The sequence below is a fragment of the Chlamydotis macqueenii genome, chromosome 5 (assembly GCF_036417535.1).
Source record: "Chlamydotis macqueenii isolate bChlMac1 chromosome 5, bChlMac1.mat, whole genome shotgun sequence".
Lineage (NCBI taxonomy): Eukaryota > Metazoa > Chordata > Aves > Otidiformes > Otididae > Chlamydotis > Chlamydotis macqueenii.
In genome coordinates this window covers 35,794,842-35,811,563 of record NC_141560.1, presented here as the reverse complement: position 1 = coordinate 35,811,563, position 16,722 = coordinate 35,794,842, and the positions used below count along the sequence as shown (strand labels likewise).

At 38.0% G+C, this 16,722-nt stretch overlaps 1 protein-coding gene across 1 annotated transcript in view; it reads left to right on the top strand.

The window, feature by feature from the left end:
- Positions 1 to 15,420, top strand: part of LOC104485794 (fibrinogen-like protein 1-like protein) — a 187,223-nt gene extending 171,803 nt beyond the window's left edge. The window contains exons 2-3 of the mRNA XM_086749041.1: positions 9,989 to 10,185; positions 13,654 to 15,420. Coding sequence (XP_086605167.1) covers positions 10,038 to 10,185; positions 13,654 to 14,354 — 849 coding nt within the window. The 5' untranslated portion in view covers positions 9,989 to 10,037 and the 3' untranslated portion in view covers positions 14,355 to 15,420. The remainder of the gene's footprint in view (positions 1 to 9,988; positions 10,186 to 13,653) is intronic.
- The last annotated feature ends 1,302 nt before the right edge of the window (positions 15,421 to 16,722 follow it).

Genomic DNA, 16,722 nt, shown 5'->3' with positions numbered 1-16,722 from the left:
GTTTGGGTTTGGTTTTTTGGTTTGTTTTTGCCCTGGGCTCATGATCAGACTGAGAATTTAATTTGTTTATTTAAAGCCTGCCTTATGTTCTGAAGTATTGTTTTTATGATCCTTCCGAGCATTTCTTGTGATCGTATATTGCTCTGTATGAAAAGCTCCTCTTTTTTCTTTTTTTTTTTTTTAGCAATGCTACTTCAGCTGTGAGGTTGCTAGAGAGCAACAGAAGTCACGATCTCTCTTTGGAAATGAGATGGTTGCCATGGCAATACTCCCAGCTGCTTCTTGTCCCAGATGAGAAAATAATTTTTAGACTCCTACATTACAAGGTTAGGCTACAGCTAAACTAAACAGTATAGCTAATTGATTGAAATCAAAGGTAAACACATTGCTTGTTAAAAATATTTGGGCTGATAATCAGCTAAAATTGTTGAATCATATATTTGTGCAGGTACTTATATTTTTTGCTATTTGTTTTTGATCAGCTACTTGAGGTAAAACTGGTGCATTGAGATGGAAAATATTTTCATCTTACTGATTTTACTAAATTGTCTTTTTTTGTAGTAGAAATTATCCTGAAAGCTGACTGATACCTAGATAAGTAGTGTTTCAAATATGACTCTGAATCATATTTTGCAATATGCCAAATCTGGATCAGACCTAAAATGCTAGATACTCTGAAGTCCAGACAGTTGATGATGGGAATGTTGGTTGTTTTGGTAATCTCTAGTCAACCTCACTTTGAGCAGGATTATCACCAACACCAGTTCAGTTATGCTGTGTCTAGCCAGTATTAAAAACCTCCAAGCATGGAGGTTTCACAGCCCATCTGGGAAAGCTGTTCCCATGCTGCACTACTGCTGGTGAACAAGCTTTCCCAAATGTCCAATTTGAACCTCCCAAGTCTCAGGATGTGATCATTGCACCATGTTAGTGTTAGGCTATATTAGTCATGGTAAACACTAAAGCCTGGTGATGTTTGGATGAATAGTGACAGGCAGAGGAACCCTAGTTAACCTAATCAGTGAAAACTGGAAAACACAGACTTGACTGCTCCCAGAAACTCTCCCAGAACTCCTTGCAGAGTGAAGTATTGCCTGCAGGGGACTTGCTATGGGATGCAGGGAGAAGGACACTTTGGAATTTTTTTAAAGGTTATTATGGTATGCTTTCAATGGGACTGTGGGAATGCGTGAAACTTTCTGTGGAACGTTTAGAGGAACGACCAAAGCTTGGAAGAGGGAGGGATCCATCTAGCAAGGAGGAACAAGCCTGGTTTGATTTCTTTCTTACCAATCTATGCTGGCTGTTTTTCATCACCTTATCATCATGCTCAGTTTTTTTCAGTTCTTTATTTTCTGAGTTTTGAAGTGTAGCTGACTGTACTTTATTTCTCTTAGTTCTCCCCCTTTTTAAAACATTGGCCTCTACTATGCCAAATGAAGGCCTCTGGGACCTCCATGCTTTCTAAAAGGTAACTGTAAATGGTTCAGAGAGATTTTGCTAGTTCATAAGGTGCCTATAGAATTTAATCTGTCCTTGCTATTTTGAAAATACTTAACTTCTTCAGTATTTCTGAGATTTTTTTCACCTAATCTGGCCTCCATCCTACTGCTTCATTAAAATTAATTTAATTAAGTATCTAATCACTGTTTATGAAATCTGCAACAAAAAAAAAGGCATCAAATCTGTGTCATTTGCCTTCCTCCCTCATTAAATAATCTTAACTTCTGATTTTATCCTAGTCTGTTATTGTGTTTTTCCTATACAGTCACTCTTAGGAATTTTTCCTTTTGTTCCACTCATTTGCACAACTTCATTCTGCTTTTTCAAATTTTTAAAGAACTCTTGAAGAAGACCTTTTGAGCTCTTAGTATGGTTCCTGTCTTTCTTCATGTGAAATAGTTTGTCATTACTCCTTCATTATGGTACCTTTTATTAATTGCCAACCCCTTTAAAGAGCCTTTCTCTCTCAGACTCTAGGCGAGAGAGGATAGAAAATGTTTGCCTAAGTTTCTTGGTCCTCTGATGGTTTTTGTTGGTTTTAGTTTTTTAAATACTTTGTCTTTACAGTGCTGCATATACTTTTCCTTTCCTCAGAATCACAAATTCTACCATATTAAAATAAATGTCACCTAGATTGCATTCCACACAAATACTCTCCAACAGTTTTCAACTGCAATGATTGTATCTGGCAATTTCAGCCATCTTTAAAATAAAAAAGTAATGTACAAGATGTATCCTATCCCATCTCTTTTCCAAAGCTACCTGAGTAACTTAAGTTTTTCAGTACAACTAGTCCTGTCTGTCAGCTAACCAAACCATTATTTTTCCAATGTCTTCCATGATGATGGATTTGGATGGATTTTTCAAGTTGGGTCCTGCTTCAGTGTTTTTGTTGAAAGTGAACCCTTTTCAGTTCAGTTACATTTCTGTGCCTTCAACAGGTAGAGATGAATAATATGTTTTTAGTGTTTACTTCAGACCTTGGAATATTTTCATAAAGAAATATGAAAAAAAAAAAGTTGCTGAACATTTGAAAAGTCAAATGTTTCTAAGAGATTAGCATTTGTTTTGTTTTGTATTCAGTAAAAAATATATACTTTGTTTCCTTTCCCAAGTAATGGTTTATCTCACAAATAATTAATGTGTAAAAAGGGATTTAGAAGATGTATTGAAAATAGTCTTATGTGTGCAATGTGTTTCAGTAGTTAATAACTTCTTTCTGCGTTGTCAGACAAAACACACACCTTGTATGCCACTGCCAGCTCAGAAGTTCACAAACAAGTGAAAACTGTTATGAACTTTTTCTTTGTTACTGATCCTATACAAAGACAGGAAAGTGCATTTAGCCAAGGCTGCAAAGCAATTCAAAGTTACTTAAAGTTGCAGAAGTACTTCTATGGCCTAGTTTTGTTGTTTGCTCCCCCGCCCCCCCCCCCCCCCCAAAGCAATCACTTGTACTGTGTACCCATAAAATTTTTTTTCAGGAAAGATACTCAGTGAGCCCTTTTTTTGTACGTTTTCTGTGTTTTGCTGTGTTAGAACTTTGTCTCTTGACTTCCTTGGTATGCTGAACAAGATTATTGCATGAAAGTTTGCATTTTTACATGTCCCTGGCAACAATACAAACCCATGAATCAACCATCTGAAGCCTTTTGAAGACTCTGGTGTGCAAGTTTCTAACCTGTGTCAAAGTCTTTTCTATAATGACAGAAGCTGTCTGGGGCATGGTGATCATGAAATGATAGTTCTTGATTCTTGGAGAAGTAAGGAGAGGAGTAAGCAGAACTGCTACCTTGGACTTCCGGAGAGCAGACTTTGGCCTGTTTAGGAGACTGATTGACAGAGACACTTAGAATCATAGAATGGTTAGGGTTGGAAGGGACCTTCAAAGGTCATCCAGTCCAACCCCCCTGCAAGGAGCAGGGACATCCCCGACTAGATCAGGTTGCTCAGAGCTCTTCCAACCTGGCCTTGAATGTTTCCAGGGATGGGGCATCCACCACCTCTCTGGGCAACCTGTTCTCAGCGTAAAAAATTTTTTCCTAATATCTTATATAAATCTACCTCCCTCTATTTTAAAATCATTGCCCCTCGTCCTGTTGCAACAGGCCCTACTGAACAGCCTCTCCCCATCTTTCTTGTAGGCCCCCTTGAGGTACTGGAAGACCGCTATAAGGTCTCCCCGGAGCCTCTTCTTCTCCAGGCTGAACAGCCCCAACTCTCTCAGCCTCTCCTCATAAGAGAGGTGCTCCAGCCCTCTGATCAACGTTGTGGCCCTCCTCTGGACCTTCTCCAGCTGGTCCATGTCCTGCTTATGTTGGGGGCTACAGAACTGGACACTTAGGAGGCACTTAGGAGGTAGTACTAAAGAGCAAAGGAGTCCCGGAAGACTGGACATTCTGCAAGAAGGAAGTCTTAAGGCACAAGCGCAGGCCATCCCCACGTGCCAAAACAAGTTGGCAGGGACAAGTTGGCAGGGAAAAAGACTGGCCTGGCTAAACAGAGAGCTTTGGCTGGAACTCAGGAAAAAAAAAAAGAGTTTGTGACCTTTGGAAGAAAGAGCAGGCAACTCTGGAGGACTACAAGGATGCTGTGAGGTTCTGCAGAGAGAAAATTAGAAGGGCCAAAGCCCAACTAGAACTTAATCTGGCTGCTGCTGTAAAAGACAATTAAAAATGCTTCTATAAATAGATTAGCAGCAAAAGGAGGGCTAAGGAGAATTTCTGTCCTTTAGTAGATGCATGGGAAAACATAGTGACAAAGGATGAGGAAAAGGCTGAGGTACTTAATGCCTTCTTTGCCTCAGTCTCTAAAAGTAAGACCAGTTGTTCTCTAGGTACCCAGCTCCCTGAGCTGGAAGACAGGGACAGGGAGCAGAATAAAGCCCCCATAATCCAAGGGGAAATGGTTAGCAACCTGCACTTAGACACACACTAGTCTACGGTGCCTGATGGGCTTCACCCAAGGGTACTGGGGGAGCTGGCAGAAGTGCTCACCAAGCGACTTTCAATCATTTATCAGCAGTGCTGGCTAGCTGGGGAGGTCTCAATTGACTGGAGGTTAGCAAAGGTGATGTCTGTCTACAAGAAGGGCCAGAAAGAGGATCTGGGGAACTACAGGCCTGCCAGTCTGGCATCGGTGCCAGGGAAGGTTATGGAGCAGATCATCCTGAGCATCATCACATAGCATGTACTGGACAACCAGGGGATCAGGCCCAGTCAGCATGGGTTTATGAAAGGCAGGTCCTGCTTGACTAACCTGATCTCCTACGACAAGGTGACTTGCTTAGTGGATGAGTGAAAGGCTGTGGATGCTGTCTGTCTAGACTTTAGTAAAGCCTTTGACACCGCTTCCCACAGCACTCTCCTGGAGAAACTGGCGGCTCATGGCTTGGACGAGTGTACTCTTCACTGGTTAAAAACTGGCTGGATGGCTGGGCCCAAAGAGTTGTGGTGAATGGAGCTAAATCCAGTTGGCAACCAGTCACAAGCGGTATTCCCTGGAGCTCCATACTGGGGCCAGTTCTGTTTAACATCTTTATCAATGATCTGGAAGAGGGGATAGAGTGCACCCTCAGTACGTTTGCAGGAGATACCAGGTTGGGTGGGAGTGTTACTTTGCTTAAGGGCAGAAAGGCTCTGCAGAGGGATCTGGACAGGCTGGATTGATGAGCTGAGACCAGTTGTATGAGGTTCAAAAAAGGCTAAATGCCGCATCCTGCACTTGGTTCACAACAACCCCGTGCAACTCTACAGGCTTGGGGAAGAGTGGCTGGAAAGCTGCCTGGTGGAAAAAGACCTGGAGGTGTTGGTTGACAGCTGGCTGAACATGAGCCAGCAGCGTGCCCAGGTGGCCAAGAATGCCAACAGCATCCTGGCTTGTATCAGAAATAGTGTGGCCAGAAAGCATAGGGAAGTGATTGTGCCCCTGTACTTGGCACTGGTGAGGCTGCACCTCGAACACTGTATTCACTTTTTAGCCTCACACTACAAGACAGACATTGAGGTGCTGGAGTGAGTCCAAAGAAGAGCAACAAAGCTGGTGAAGGGCCTAGAGAACAAGTCCTGTGAGGAGTGGCTGAGGGAACTGGGATTGTTTAGTCGGGAGAAAAGGAGGCTGAGGGGAGACCTTATCACTCTCTACAGCTGCCTGAAAGGAGGTTGTAAATAGGTGAGTGTTGGTCTGTTCTCCCAAGGTACAAACAATAGGACAAGAAGAAATGGCCTCAAGTTGTGGCAGGGGAGGTTTAGATTGGATATTAAGAAACATTTCTTCACCAAAAGGCCTGACAAGCACTGGAACAGGCTGCCCAGGGAAGTAGTTGAGTCACCATCTCTGGGGGTATTTAAAAGATGTGTAGATGTGGTGCTCAGGTACATTGTTTAGTGGTAGACTTGGCAGTGTTAGGTTTACAGTTGGATCTTAAAGGTCTTTTCCAACCTAAATGATTCTGTGATTCTATAATATTTACCAGCACTTACTAACATCATTATGCAGACTACTAAGGTTAAATTAACACTACTTTGCCCTTGCTAGAACTGATGGCTTCATTATATGGGTTCGATGTGGATTTTTTTTATAGCCCTTAGACAGTCCGATTAGTTGCAATATAGTAGCCAGGTTGTCTTGCAACTAACTTCAGAGCTTGATGAAGCAGTAAGTTGATCAATCACAGTCAAATTCTTCCTTTGCAAGAGTGTGCTGTGACTTGTTAAAATATAGAGAACTTGTAAAGAGACTTTCCACATAGGAGAGGCCTCATTGGAAAAACTCAAATGAATGCTTGCAGTTAAAGCTGAGCACAATCAGAGGCATAATTAAAACTTCAGCATATTGTGGAGAAGGAATATGTAGTCATTGGCCTGAGAAACTATCTTATTAGCAAGGCTAACAATAAGTCAACATAGTAATGCATTATTTTGAAAACGGTATGACCAAACTGTACCAATGTGAAGTAGCCCTACCTTAATATCACTATATAATTGTCATGGCTGAATAATTATTCTAAAAATACTTGATCAAGAGGAGAGAGAGATATGTAATGATTTTAATTGTTCTTCAAAGTGTTCATCTATAGCAATAATGCCTTTCTGAGCATGAATGAATGAATGCTGTTGCCCTTTCTTCTAATTAAATGCTTCCCACTTCAATTCTGCTCTGTCAGCGCAGATGAGAGTCTGGAAATCAACAAAGACAAACAAACAGCAAGAAAGTAAAGAAAAATGGAAAGACAGAGGAGGAGATAAACAGTGATGGAAAATGTAGGAATCAAAGGCACAAAACAAAGATGTTGTACCAAGGTGGCATGAGACCTGTCAATAAACACCACTAAAGTCAATGGTGTTTTCTAGAGAGTATCAATATGGACAGAGTGGAAAGGTACCTTCTCCTGCCCTTTCTTAGCATATTATTTCAGCAAGATCTGTACCTGTTCAAAGCACTTTTATTATGTCATAAGCTACAATACAGTATTTTCATGCCTTAGCCAAGGTTTATAAAGCTTGGTACTAACCAGAAATGAGATGTGTCAAACATACAGGTATCAGAAATTCCCTGAGCTGCATAATGCTAAAAAGGGAGAGAATGTGTTCTTAAACTTTTCCTTGTGGCTCTGCTACTGACCAGTGTCAAGGACAGGATACTGTTCTGACTCCCTGTGGCCATCCTTGTCTATAAAAAAGCATTGCTTGTACTTTGAAAATTAGGAGAAATATCACTGCGTTTTAAATGTTACAAGCAAATCTTCCATAAAGCATTCATTATGTGTATTTATTTAATTGTGCATGAAATACAAATCCTCACATGTTGTGCTTTCACTGAGGATGAATTATTGAAGAACAGAAATTATGCATAGTACAAATCCTCAAATAGAGCTTACACAGGACTTTAATGGTCTAATTTTAATTGTGGCTTGTTTCAGGGATGGAATTTCATCAAAGTGGGTTGCAGGCTGGATCAAGGAGCTCAAAAACTTAAGCATTGGCTCATCTTGAAAAGGGTAAATGCTAGATGAGTCATCATCTAAAGGCCATGCAGATAGACAGTACAACTTTCAGATACATAGCAACAATTAATTCATCTAATTCAGTACAGATTTGCCCTGAATTAATGTTAATTGTCTCTTGTGAATCCAAATTAACTAAAATAGAAACCTGTTGACCAGCCTGTTCTGCTTTTGTTTTTTTTTTTTTCCATTTTTATAGCTCTGAGAGGCTCCTTGTGATTCATTCACATTAAAACATGAAGTAACAACAAGGTTTATGGTTGGTTTGTTCCTAATGCTTAAAAATCAAGTTGTCTTTATGCAATTTTAACTATGACTAGGAGTATAGTGGCTAGTTAATTCATGTATGCAAAATGACATAGTAAATTTGAGCATCTGCCTGTGTGTGTTTAAGCAACATAAGTAATTTTCTGAACTAAAACCTCTTCATAGTTCTCCATCACTGTGTCTGTTTATTAATCAAGGAAATTTAATTTAGTTACAATTTTGTTTTAATCCTTATGGAAGAACTTTGTACTTTATAATTCATACATACTTACTTGCAAGTGTAATGTGTCAGAGCAAAGTCCACCAGAGTAAGCACACAGTGTGAAATAATGAAGATGGAATTTTGCTGCATTTGAGATAGCGTGTTGGAGCTGATTTATTCACCTGGACTTAAGTATCAGGCAAAGTACAACTGTAGAGAATAAGCTCATTCATTTCTTCGCGTTTTTCTTTGCCAAGCTTCACTTGAAAGAGGTAAGGTGCCTGCATAGTGCTGTTTTCCTCAATTGCTTTCTTAATAGTTTATAATATCAGGTTCTATTCTGGAATTAAATGGATCTGTAAATCATTTCAATGTGTAAATATGAGGGTATAAAAAAGACTGACTCACTCAAAAATGCTAAAAGAAAAACAAAACAGCTCAAAAATAACTCCAGATCCAAGTACAGATTTCCTGAAGTTTAGTGATGCTTGTGGGTTAGGTTTGGATTTGAAGTAATTTATAATACAATAATTAATAATAGCATCAATAATAGAAGCTTTCAGGGAAAAGGATACATGGCAATGGGAAATGCAGGCACAGCAGAACTTATATGCTTTAAGGGAAACCCTGTGCCGAATTTCATGGAAGGTAATTTTCCAGTTTATTACAATCTCAATGTCAAATGACAAGCTCTGCATAAAATAGCAAATTGTATGTTAATAGTAAATCAGAATTATTACTGAATAATTTTAGGTAGAGTAGAAAATTCTGGTTTGCTGGTTGTCTGTATGGTAGGTATAAAAATTAACTCTCAGACCTGAACTTTATTACAATTATTTATCTTGGACATTTTTTTAAAAATGTGCTGAATATTTTTTCAGTCTGGAAAATTGTTTGGTGAATCTGCTTCTAAGTCATTAGATTTATAAGGAATGTGGCCCTGTTGCAACATTTACCACCGCAGAGCAGGGTACTGGCCTCTGTAGCCTGTGCTGACACTGGCAGGAAATAAGTGATGACCAAAGAACTGCTTGCTAGAGCTTTTTTTCTGCCTTCACCGAAGTCACTGTGAGGTGACAGAACAGAAAACCCCAAACAAACAATCAAACAAACAATTAAAAGAGTTTGGCTAGAGTCTAAGTAAATATGTCCTTTCAGAGCATGGGAAACATTGGTTATCCTGATTCAGTCTAAGCTATCATTGATCTAGAAAGTCCTCTTCCATCAAGCTGGGATTTGCCTAAGTGAGGACCCAGGAGTTAGTCCAATAATAGCCTAAGTCTTCTTGCTATGTTGGATGGGGGGCTACTAGATGTGTAACCCCAAAAGGACAAAATGAGGCTCAAAATTATTTTCATTCAATATACTGAACTCTTGTGTGTTTTGAAGAGGCTGAAGGGAAGTTCTTTTTGCTTTCTTTATTGAGATTTTTTTTTAAATCTGATTTAAACCTGTGATCTATTATTTAAAACTGTAGATGGAAATTCATAAAAAGCATAGTCCAGATGTGCTAAAGTGAGTTGTCCAATGCATGGAAATAATTCCAGCATTCAGAAAGCCATATCTTTTAGTACTGTTTGAACTACAGACAGTCAGCAGAGCCAGTGTTACTGTTTCTGCCAGTTGGACCATTGGTGCCTCTAGTTTACTACAGTTTGGACTCAGAAAATAAGCAAAATTCAATTCTGATAAATATAAGATGTGCTTTTTCTTTTGTCACTACGTTACTTTCTATGGCTTTTTCTCACACACAAAATTACATTATGTTCATTGCCTAGCATGGCACAAGGTGACAGAGGTGAGAGATGTTTTAAGTGTCACAGCACAGTGCTCTGTGTCAGAGGAATGACCAGTCAGAAACAGGGTGTGAGACATCAGGAAAATGAGAGGTCCTTGAAAAATGAGAGAAGCCAATTTTGGCAGGGGATTAGTATCCTGAAGCTAGGTATTTCAATACCTTTCTCCTTCAGGACTTTCATAAAAGTCATAAATCTTTCCATTTTCAATTCCAGTGTGTGTTTCAGTTCTGTATTGCTACAGGAGTACTGAATCGGAAGGAAGATGCTGTTGATGAGCTCAGCAGGATTTATGGTGTTCTTGCTCTCTCATTGCACCATGTCAGTGAGCACCAAAGAGGCAGTGGTCTTGGCTAATGCCCACCTTCTCCCACAAAGAGGCTATGAGAGACTGGGTAACATCGATGAAAAAGGTACTCATGAAGAGAGCGAGTGATTTGGATGCATGCTGTGTTTTACGTTATTGCTTTGCTGTAACATTGTCAGCCAATGTATTTGAGAGTTAGCCCTGCAAAAATACTTTGCAATATGCACACATCCTGCCCAAAGTCCAGAATCTTTAAAACCCTTGCTCAGCTGCCACCTAATTCAAGAGAAATTAACAAGGTTTTTTTGTAAAAAAAATATTTTGTGCCATTTGAAGACTTAATTCTTAGGACAATCATATCTAGATTACGTCTGACACTTCAGTACCTGAATCCCATTGGTATCTATAACTGAGATATCCCTCTGTCTATCTAGCTTGCAAGGTCCAGCTTGATAGATGTTCTAATACATTTACCGGAGTAGATCCAACATAAAATGTACACAAAAAGAGTAGTGGGATTGATTCCTTTTCCTTCTCTGACTGATGGCACTTGAGGGTTCATAAAATTCACTTTCCATGTGAATCCTGTAACAATCAGCCTAAATGATTTTCTCATTATCCATCTATAGAAGTTGTTCTATTTTGCATAAATAATATTCACTGAGAAGGGCAAATACAAGTGTCGCTGTATATATTGCTGGCTTGGACATCATTTAAATAATCACTCTATAAAATCACAGGATCAGGTTTGGAGTCAGGCTATGCCTACCAGGTGATCATTCTAACAACTAGGGTACAGAGTCATATACACAGTTCTGCTCTTTCAGGATATTTAATAATATCATGCAGATAGTATTGAGATTTAAAGTATTCTATTCATGGCTGTAGATTCTATTAGGCAATGAAAAGCATAAAAGTAAGACCTTGGAAAGCCTATATACTCCTGTAAATCAGTCCTGAGTGGCTTAGAAGTACCAATAAATTTCTGAATATCAAATATAAAAGACTATATTTAACACAATACTGATACTATGAATAATACTATTTAACAGGTTTAGTCCATCTAGACTTCTACAAAGCCTATGATACAATAATTCATAAAATATTAAATCAGAGAAGGTAGGGTTGCATTATAATTTCAGTAGAGATTGAAAAGAAAATGACAATGACTTGGGTAGAAAAGTAAACCATAAAGTCAAGGGGAGATTGGAAGTACAAGGGAAGACTGGAAGTATTTGCTTATTAAGTATACTGACATGAAAAGAGGAATATGCTGATAAAATTTAATGTTAACATGAAGTAGAGAAATGTCAATACAAAGAATCAGAATATTACCCCAGGAAAAAAAAAAAAAAAATCAGATGTTCTTAAATAGTACCATTGGGATGAAAAATAAAGGACAAAATTCTAGATTTTCATGCAAGATGAGGAGCTTACCAGTTACAAAGATCCAAAGACCAAATTCTAGATTAAAGGAAACTAAACAATACAAATGGCAACCTAGAATATATCAATAGAGATGTTTTTAATAAGACTTGGGAAGAGTCAGTGGCACTATATAAGGCCATTTGCAATATGGTGTGCAAATTTTACCCACATTCTAGAAGATTAATTTGCAGTGAAAAGGTGCAGAAAAGCTACTAAGACAATTAAGGAACAGAAGATTTATCTTACACTAAATAATAAAAAGAACTTATTTATTCTAACAGAATTTACCTTAACAAAACAAAGGCTGATTAAAAATATACTTGAACTCATGGTACATCAAGCCTTATTAGCCAGGAAGAAGCACTATTTAACTAAAGGACAACATGACACAAGAAATAAGAAGATGGACAGTGGGCATTAATAAAATTACATTGGGAACCAGATGAGTCTTTCTAACAGAGTAGTGACAGTTATTCAAGTATGCAATGCTTTCCAGTTGGGAGAGAAGAAATTTAATAATTTTGTGAAGAAAACTGCATTATTTAATTCCCTACAGGACCAGTAGTAGATAAATAGTCACTCATGGTTCCTTTCTTTCTGGCAAGCTGTGGGCTTGTTTTTTGTTTTTTAACACTAACCAAAGTCTTCAGTGCACTACTGATCTGTTGGTAACAAGATCATACAATGAGATTGACTCTTTTCAGACTCTGTCCTTCTGTTCAGGAAAAGAAAAACAATGTGTTCATTTAAAAGGATCAGCAGGAACTCTTTGGGCAGAGGTTTTTTCTGAGCTTTTATTTTAAATGTTTATATTTAGAAATATTTTTCCTTAATTGTTTTTTGGCAAATTTTTGGAAAAAAATTAGGACATCTTGCCATACTTTTCCTGAATTATCCCGGTTTCCCAAAAGAAAAAAAATAAGTTCTAAATACAGTATCTAAATTCCTATCAGTCATTGTCAGGACAGAACATAGGATTTCATAGGACTGTCATTTTACATAACAAGTGGTCTGTAGGAATTTTTCTCAAAGAGATATTAAAATTGTCAAGTTTTTATTACAGATAAATTACAAATATTCCATAGTATAATGACATGCCTTGCAACTCTATAGAGAAGTGAGTGATTTCAATTCATAAACATGTTTCTGAGTAATGGAACAGATATTGAATAACATCCTTCTCTACAAAAGGAATTCTCTATATATTAATTCATTAATACATAAATGTATATTTAAATAAATTATATTCTGACTCTTAGAAGTCTCACAGTCAATTGTAAAAACCGGAGCATTATGCCTTAGTCTCAGAGATGCTTGATAATATACTTATAGGAAGAAGTCACCCTATAAGCAAGTTACATTTAAAAAACATATCTATATATATATATTTATTTCAGCCCAATAGAGTGGATCATTCCAAGCCTTATATGCCACTTTTTTAACCCTCTGAGTCTACTGGATAAGCAAGAAAGTGGAAAATAACTTTCACGTATTTTCCTGGTATTGATGTTCAGCCCTGCACAGCACTGTTCTACCTGCAAATCAGTGGTAAAATTTAGCCTGGAGTTGGAGCGACAACTGTTCCTAAGAAAATCCTCAGATGTTTATAAGTTTTATGTAAGCAAGAAATGTGCTTTAATATCTCCCTTTCATCAGTGAACACATGGTATACTTATCAGAATCTAATGCAAGGATGTTACACTTGCCTGAAGTATAAATTTGCTGAAGAGAAATTAGATTTATTTCTTGAGGGTAAGGCTAGCTCTAGTAATTAAATGCAATGGTCCAACACATGGCACAGGGAATTGCAAAATTGTTGACTACTCAAACTGGAACAACACAGGAAGAAAAAGAATGGTCTGTACATAACTTTTGGCTTTTCAACCACATTTCTGTCATAAATGCAAAATCACACTTCTGTGGTATGACAGGGTAACAAATTCTTTTTTGAATTTCTGAATATTTCCTTCATGTTCTGCCTTGAAATCTTGCCCCTTTAGCTGAGTAGGTGCCCATCAGCTGGGATGAAGTCAGAGGCAGCTTCCAGTCACAAGCTAATCATTCACTCCAAAGGACAGAGTTCAATATCTAAAATTTACTATTTGAACAGAAATTTATTTTAAAACTTTTTTTTTTTCCTACTCAGAGTATCCAAGGGATTGTTTTGAGATTTTTCAGCGCTCCAAAGGAAATTCCAGAGATGGTCTTTATATCATCCAACCAAAGGAGGAACCAATTGTTGTCTCTTGTAGCATGCAGGATGGTGGCTGGACAGTAATCCAGCACATTACAGCCAATAGTACTGTCGACTTTGATAGGACCTGGCAGGATTACAAATACGGATTTGGCTCTGTTCATGACAATCACTGGTTAGGAAATGAATATATGCATCAGTTAACTAGCAGCTCTGTGAAATATATACTTGGAGTTAAACTTGTAAACCTAAACGCTGAAATCAAATGGGGACAGTACGAACCATTCCTTATTGAAGATGAAGAGTCTCAATACCGAATCAGGGTTGGTCTATATAAAGGCAACGCCACTGATGCTCTGACTCTGGACACAGAAGCTTATCTCCATGACAACCAGAAGTTCACCACCAAGGACAGAGACAATGACAATTACTTTCAGAATTGTGCTAAATTGGAACACAATGGCATTTCTGGGGGAGGCTGGTGGTATGATGCGTGTGCTGGAGCAAATCTAAACCGTAGGAACGTGATATACTGGCAAAAGGACTGCAACAAGCAACACATGTGCAAGTTTGCATGGATGATGGTCAAACCCATTGACCACAGTTTGTCATATCCAACCAAGTCTTGTCCATGTCAGAAAGTTGAACTGTAGATAAGCCAAGTGTACTTTGAAAGGAACATGGATTCTTTGTTCAGTAACAGAAATGAACTCACACTGACTGAATAATCACATCAAGTAATCATGACTGAAAATTTAATTTCGGCCTCTGCAAGGGCTTTATGATAGCATATCATCCAGGACTGGACCAGGAAATAGACATCTACCAACACAAGTGAGAAGTCACTGCTAGAAATTGAGGCCTCTACCAGAAGATTTAAATAAGTAATTTTATAGTATTTTAGCCATAAGAGGAGTCAGGTATGAAATCGAGGATATGATGTCTTATACAAGATACACATGAATATACATGCATTTCAGAAAGTTTTGCTCCAGTATGAATGTTCACCATTGATCTCCTATAATTGATCTCCTTCACATGCAGGAAGGAAATTATCAGTGAAGTGCCAACTTTTACAAAATGCATATTGGAGAGTATTGTGTACCATAGAGCAGCATCAGGCCTTTCCTTTTTACCTTTAGTGAAAGGTATTTTAATATATTAACTGGAATTAGCCTCATCTCCTACGGCTTCTTTTCCCCTTCATTGACTCTTCTTTTTATCTCTACTTTTTAATGATCCCATACACGATGAAGTATTCAGCATAGGCTTTTCTTTTCTTCCTTCTTTTTAGAGCACTCAGAGTTAATGGGAGCATCAGCTTTCGATTTAAAGCTACTAATCCAAATCTTACATGTCCTTTGAATTTTTCCCCAAGACACTCGGTGAACACATTTTTAAAAGATCAAATTGATTTGACAATTGTTTACTTCTTGCTCCATTTTTTTTCTGAATATTACTCCACTTTGTTTACCATGCTTTGACTGTTGCTTCTCTTTGTTCCATGATGTGCGTCAGCTTTCTCTTTTCTTTAATACCACTGTGAGAAAAGAAGAGTGTGTTGGCTTTATTTCACATTTGCTAGCTTCAATTGTTTTGGCGCTCAACCTTGACATTATTTAAACAGTTCCTTTTTTCTGATTATGAAATAAACAGAGAATCTTTATATTTCATTATAAACCTACCTGTTTTAAAGAATAAATAAAAGGATTTCAGCTTTGATAACCTTGAGGACCTTCTTTTCTTTCACCACTGTTTGGTTTACTTCACACATTTCTAGATCATTGGAACAGCTGAATGAAAACTGAAGAGTTTTTATTGTTGCACTATACAAAATGTCAGGATAATAATTAGAATATCTTCTACGTTTTCTTAGATATTTCAGTTACAGAAACTCAACCAACAGATACTGGCAAACTCCTGCTTTTTAATTTAAAAATAGTATCTCATCATTTCCATGAAAATTACTTTGTAGAAAATAAATTGTATTGTGTTTTGAGAAGACCAAGGCTACCAAGATTACTTAAGAAGAGAAATTATTTGGCAAGTGGAAAAGCCAAGAAAGCAATTTTTATTTTTTACAATGCACTGCAATGTTTTTAGAAAGAGATACATATATGTTACATGGGTGAGGCCAATATAGCCTATATGTCTATTTCGCAGCATCTGATTTCCACCCCACTCCCCCAAAATTGTGTTCAAAGACAGAAGTGTGATAAGGGAAGAAATGGATAGTAGCTGAACTGAGTTTATGTCATTGAGTCAATTTAATGTGAGTTCTGCTGTAACTCTATCAGGATACCTCTAAAGTTGTAATGAGGATACAAGAAAATCACCTGAGTGCTGCCAGTCCCCCATAGCTTTAATGCGAATTCCTGGCTATATAGCCAGATTCTCACACACCTTCCAAAAACGTGTTTTGAATAATCTTAACATGGAAATGCACAACTGAAAGCCAGCAGGCTGCATCTGATCCTCAAAAGCAAGTAACCTGCTCTACAGCCCACCCTTGGCCTGTTTTGGAGGATTTTAGAGGAGAGGACTGTACAAACAAGCTGTATGCATGACACAGGCATGAGCAGCCCAAATCCAGCTGCCTAGTTTTGGAGGCACTCTCTAGTATTAACTGCAGCCCTACAAACCTATGCTGACACTGAATTCCAGTACGGGAATTGGATTAAAATGTAATAACTTGTAACAAGTCTCCAAGCAAAAACAAGACGGAAAGATTAATCCAGTTCAAACAAAGATATTTAATTGAACTCAAGGACTGAAGTATATTCCACACTTCTAAAGAAAGTATGGATGGAAATGACTACTGGAGCTGGATTTGGGACTATATAGTGAATTAAAATAAATAAGAATATTCCAGTATACCCACAGCAATTCTTTCTAGAGCTCTTAAAGAAAAGGACATGGAGCCTTAAAAAGTGGACTAAATTCTACTTCATAATTCCTTAGCAAAAGACTGTCTTAACTGAACAGATTTTTTCTCTATCACTGAACCTTAATCACCAGATA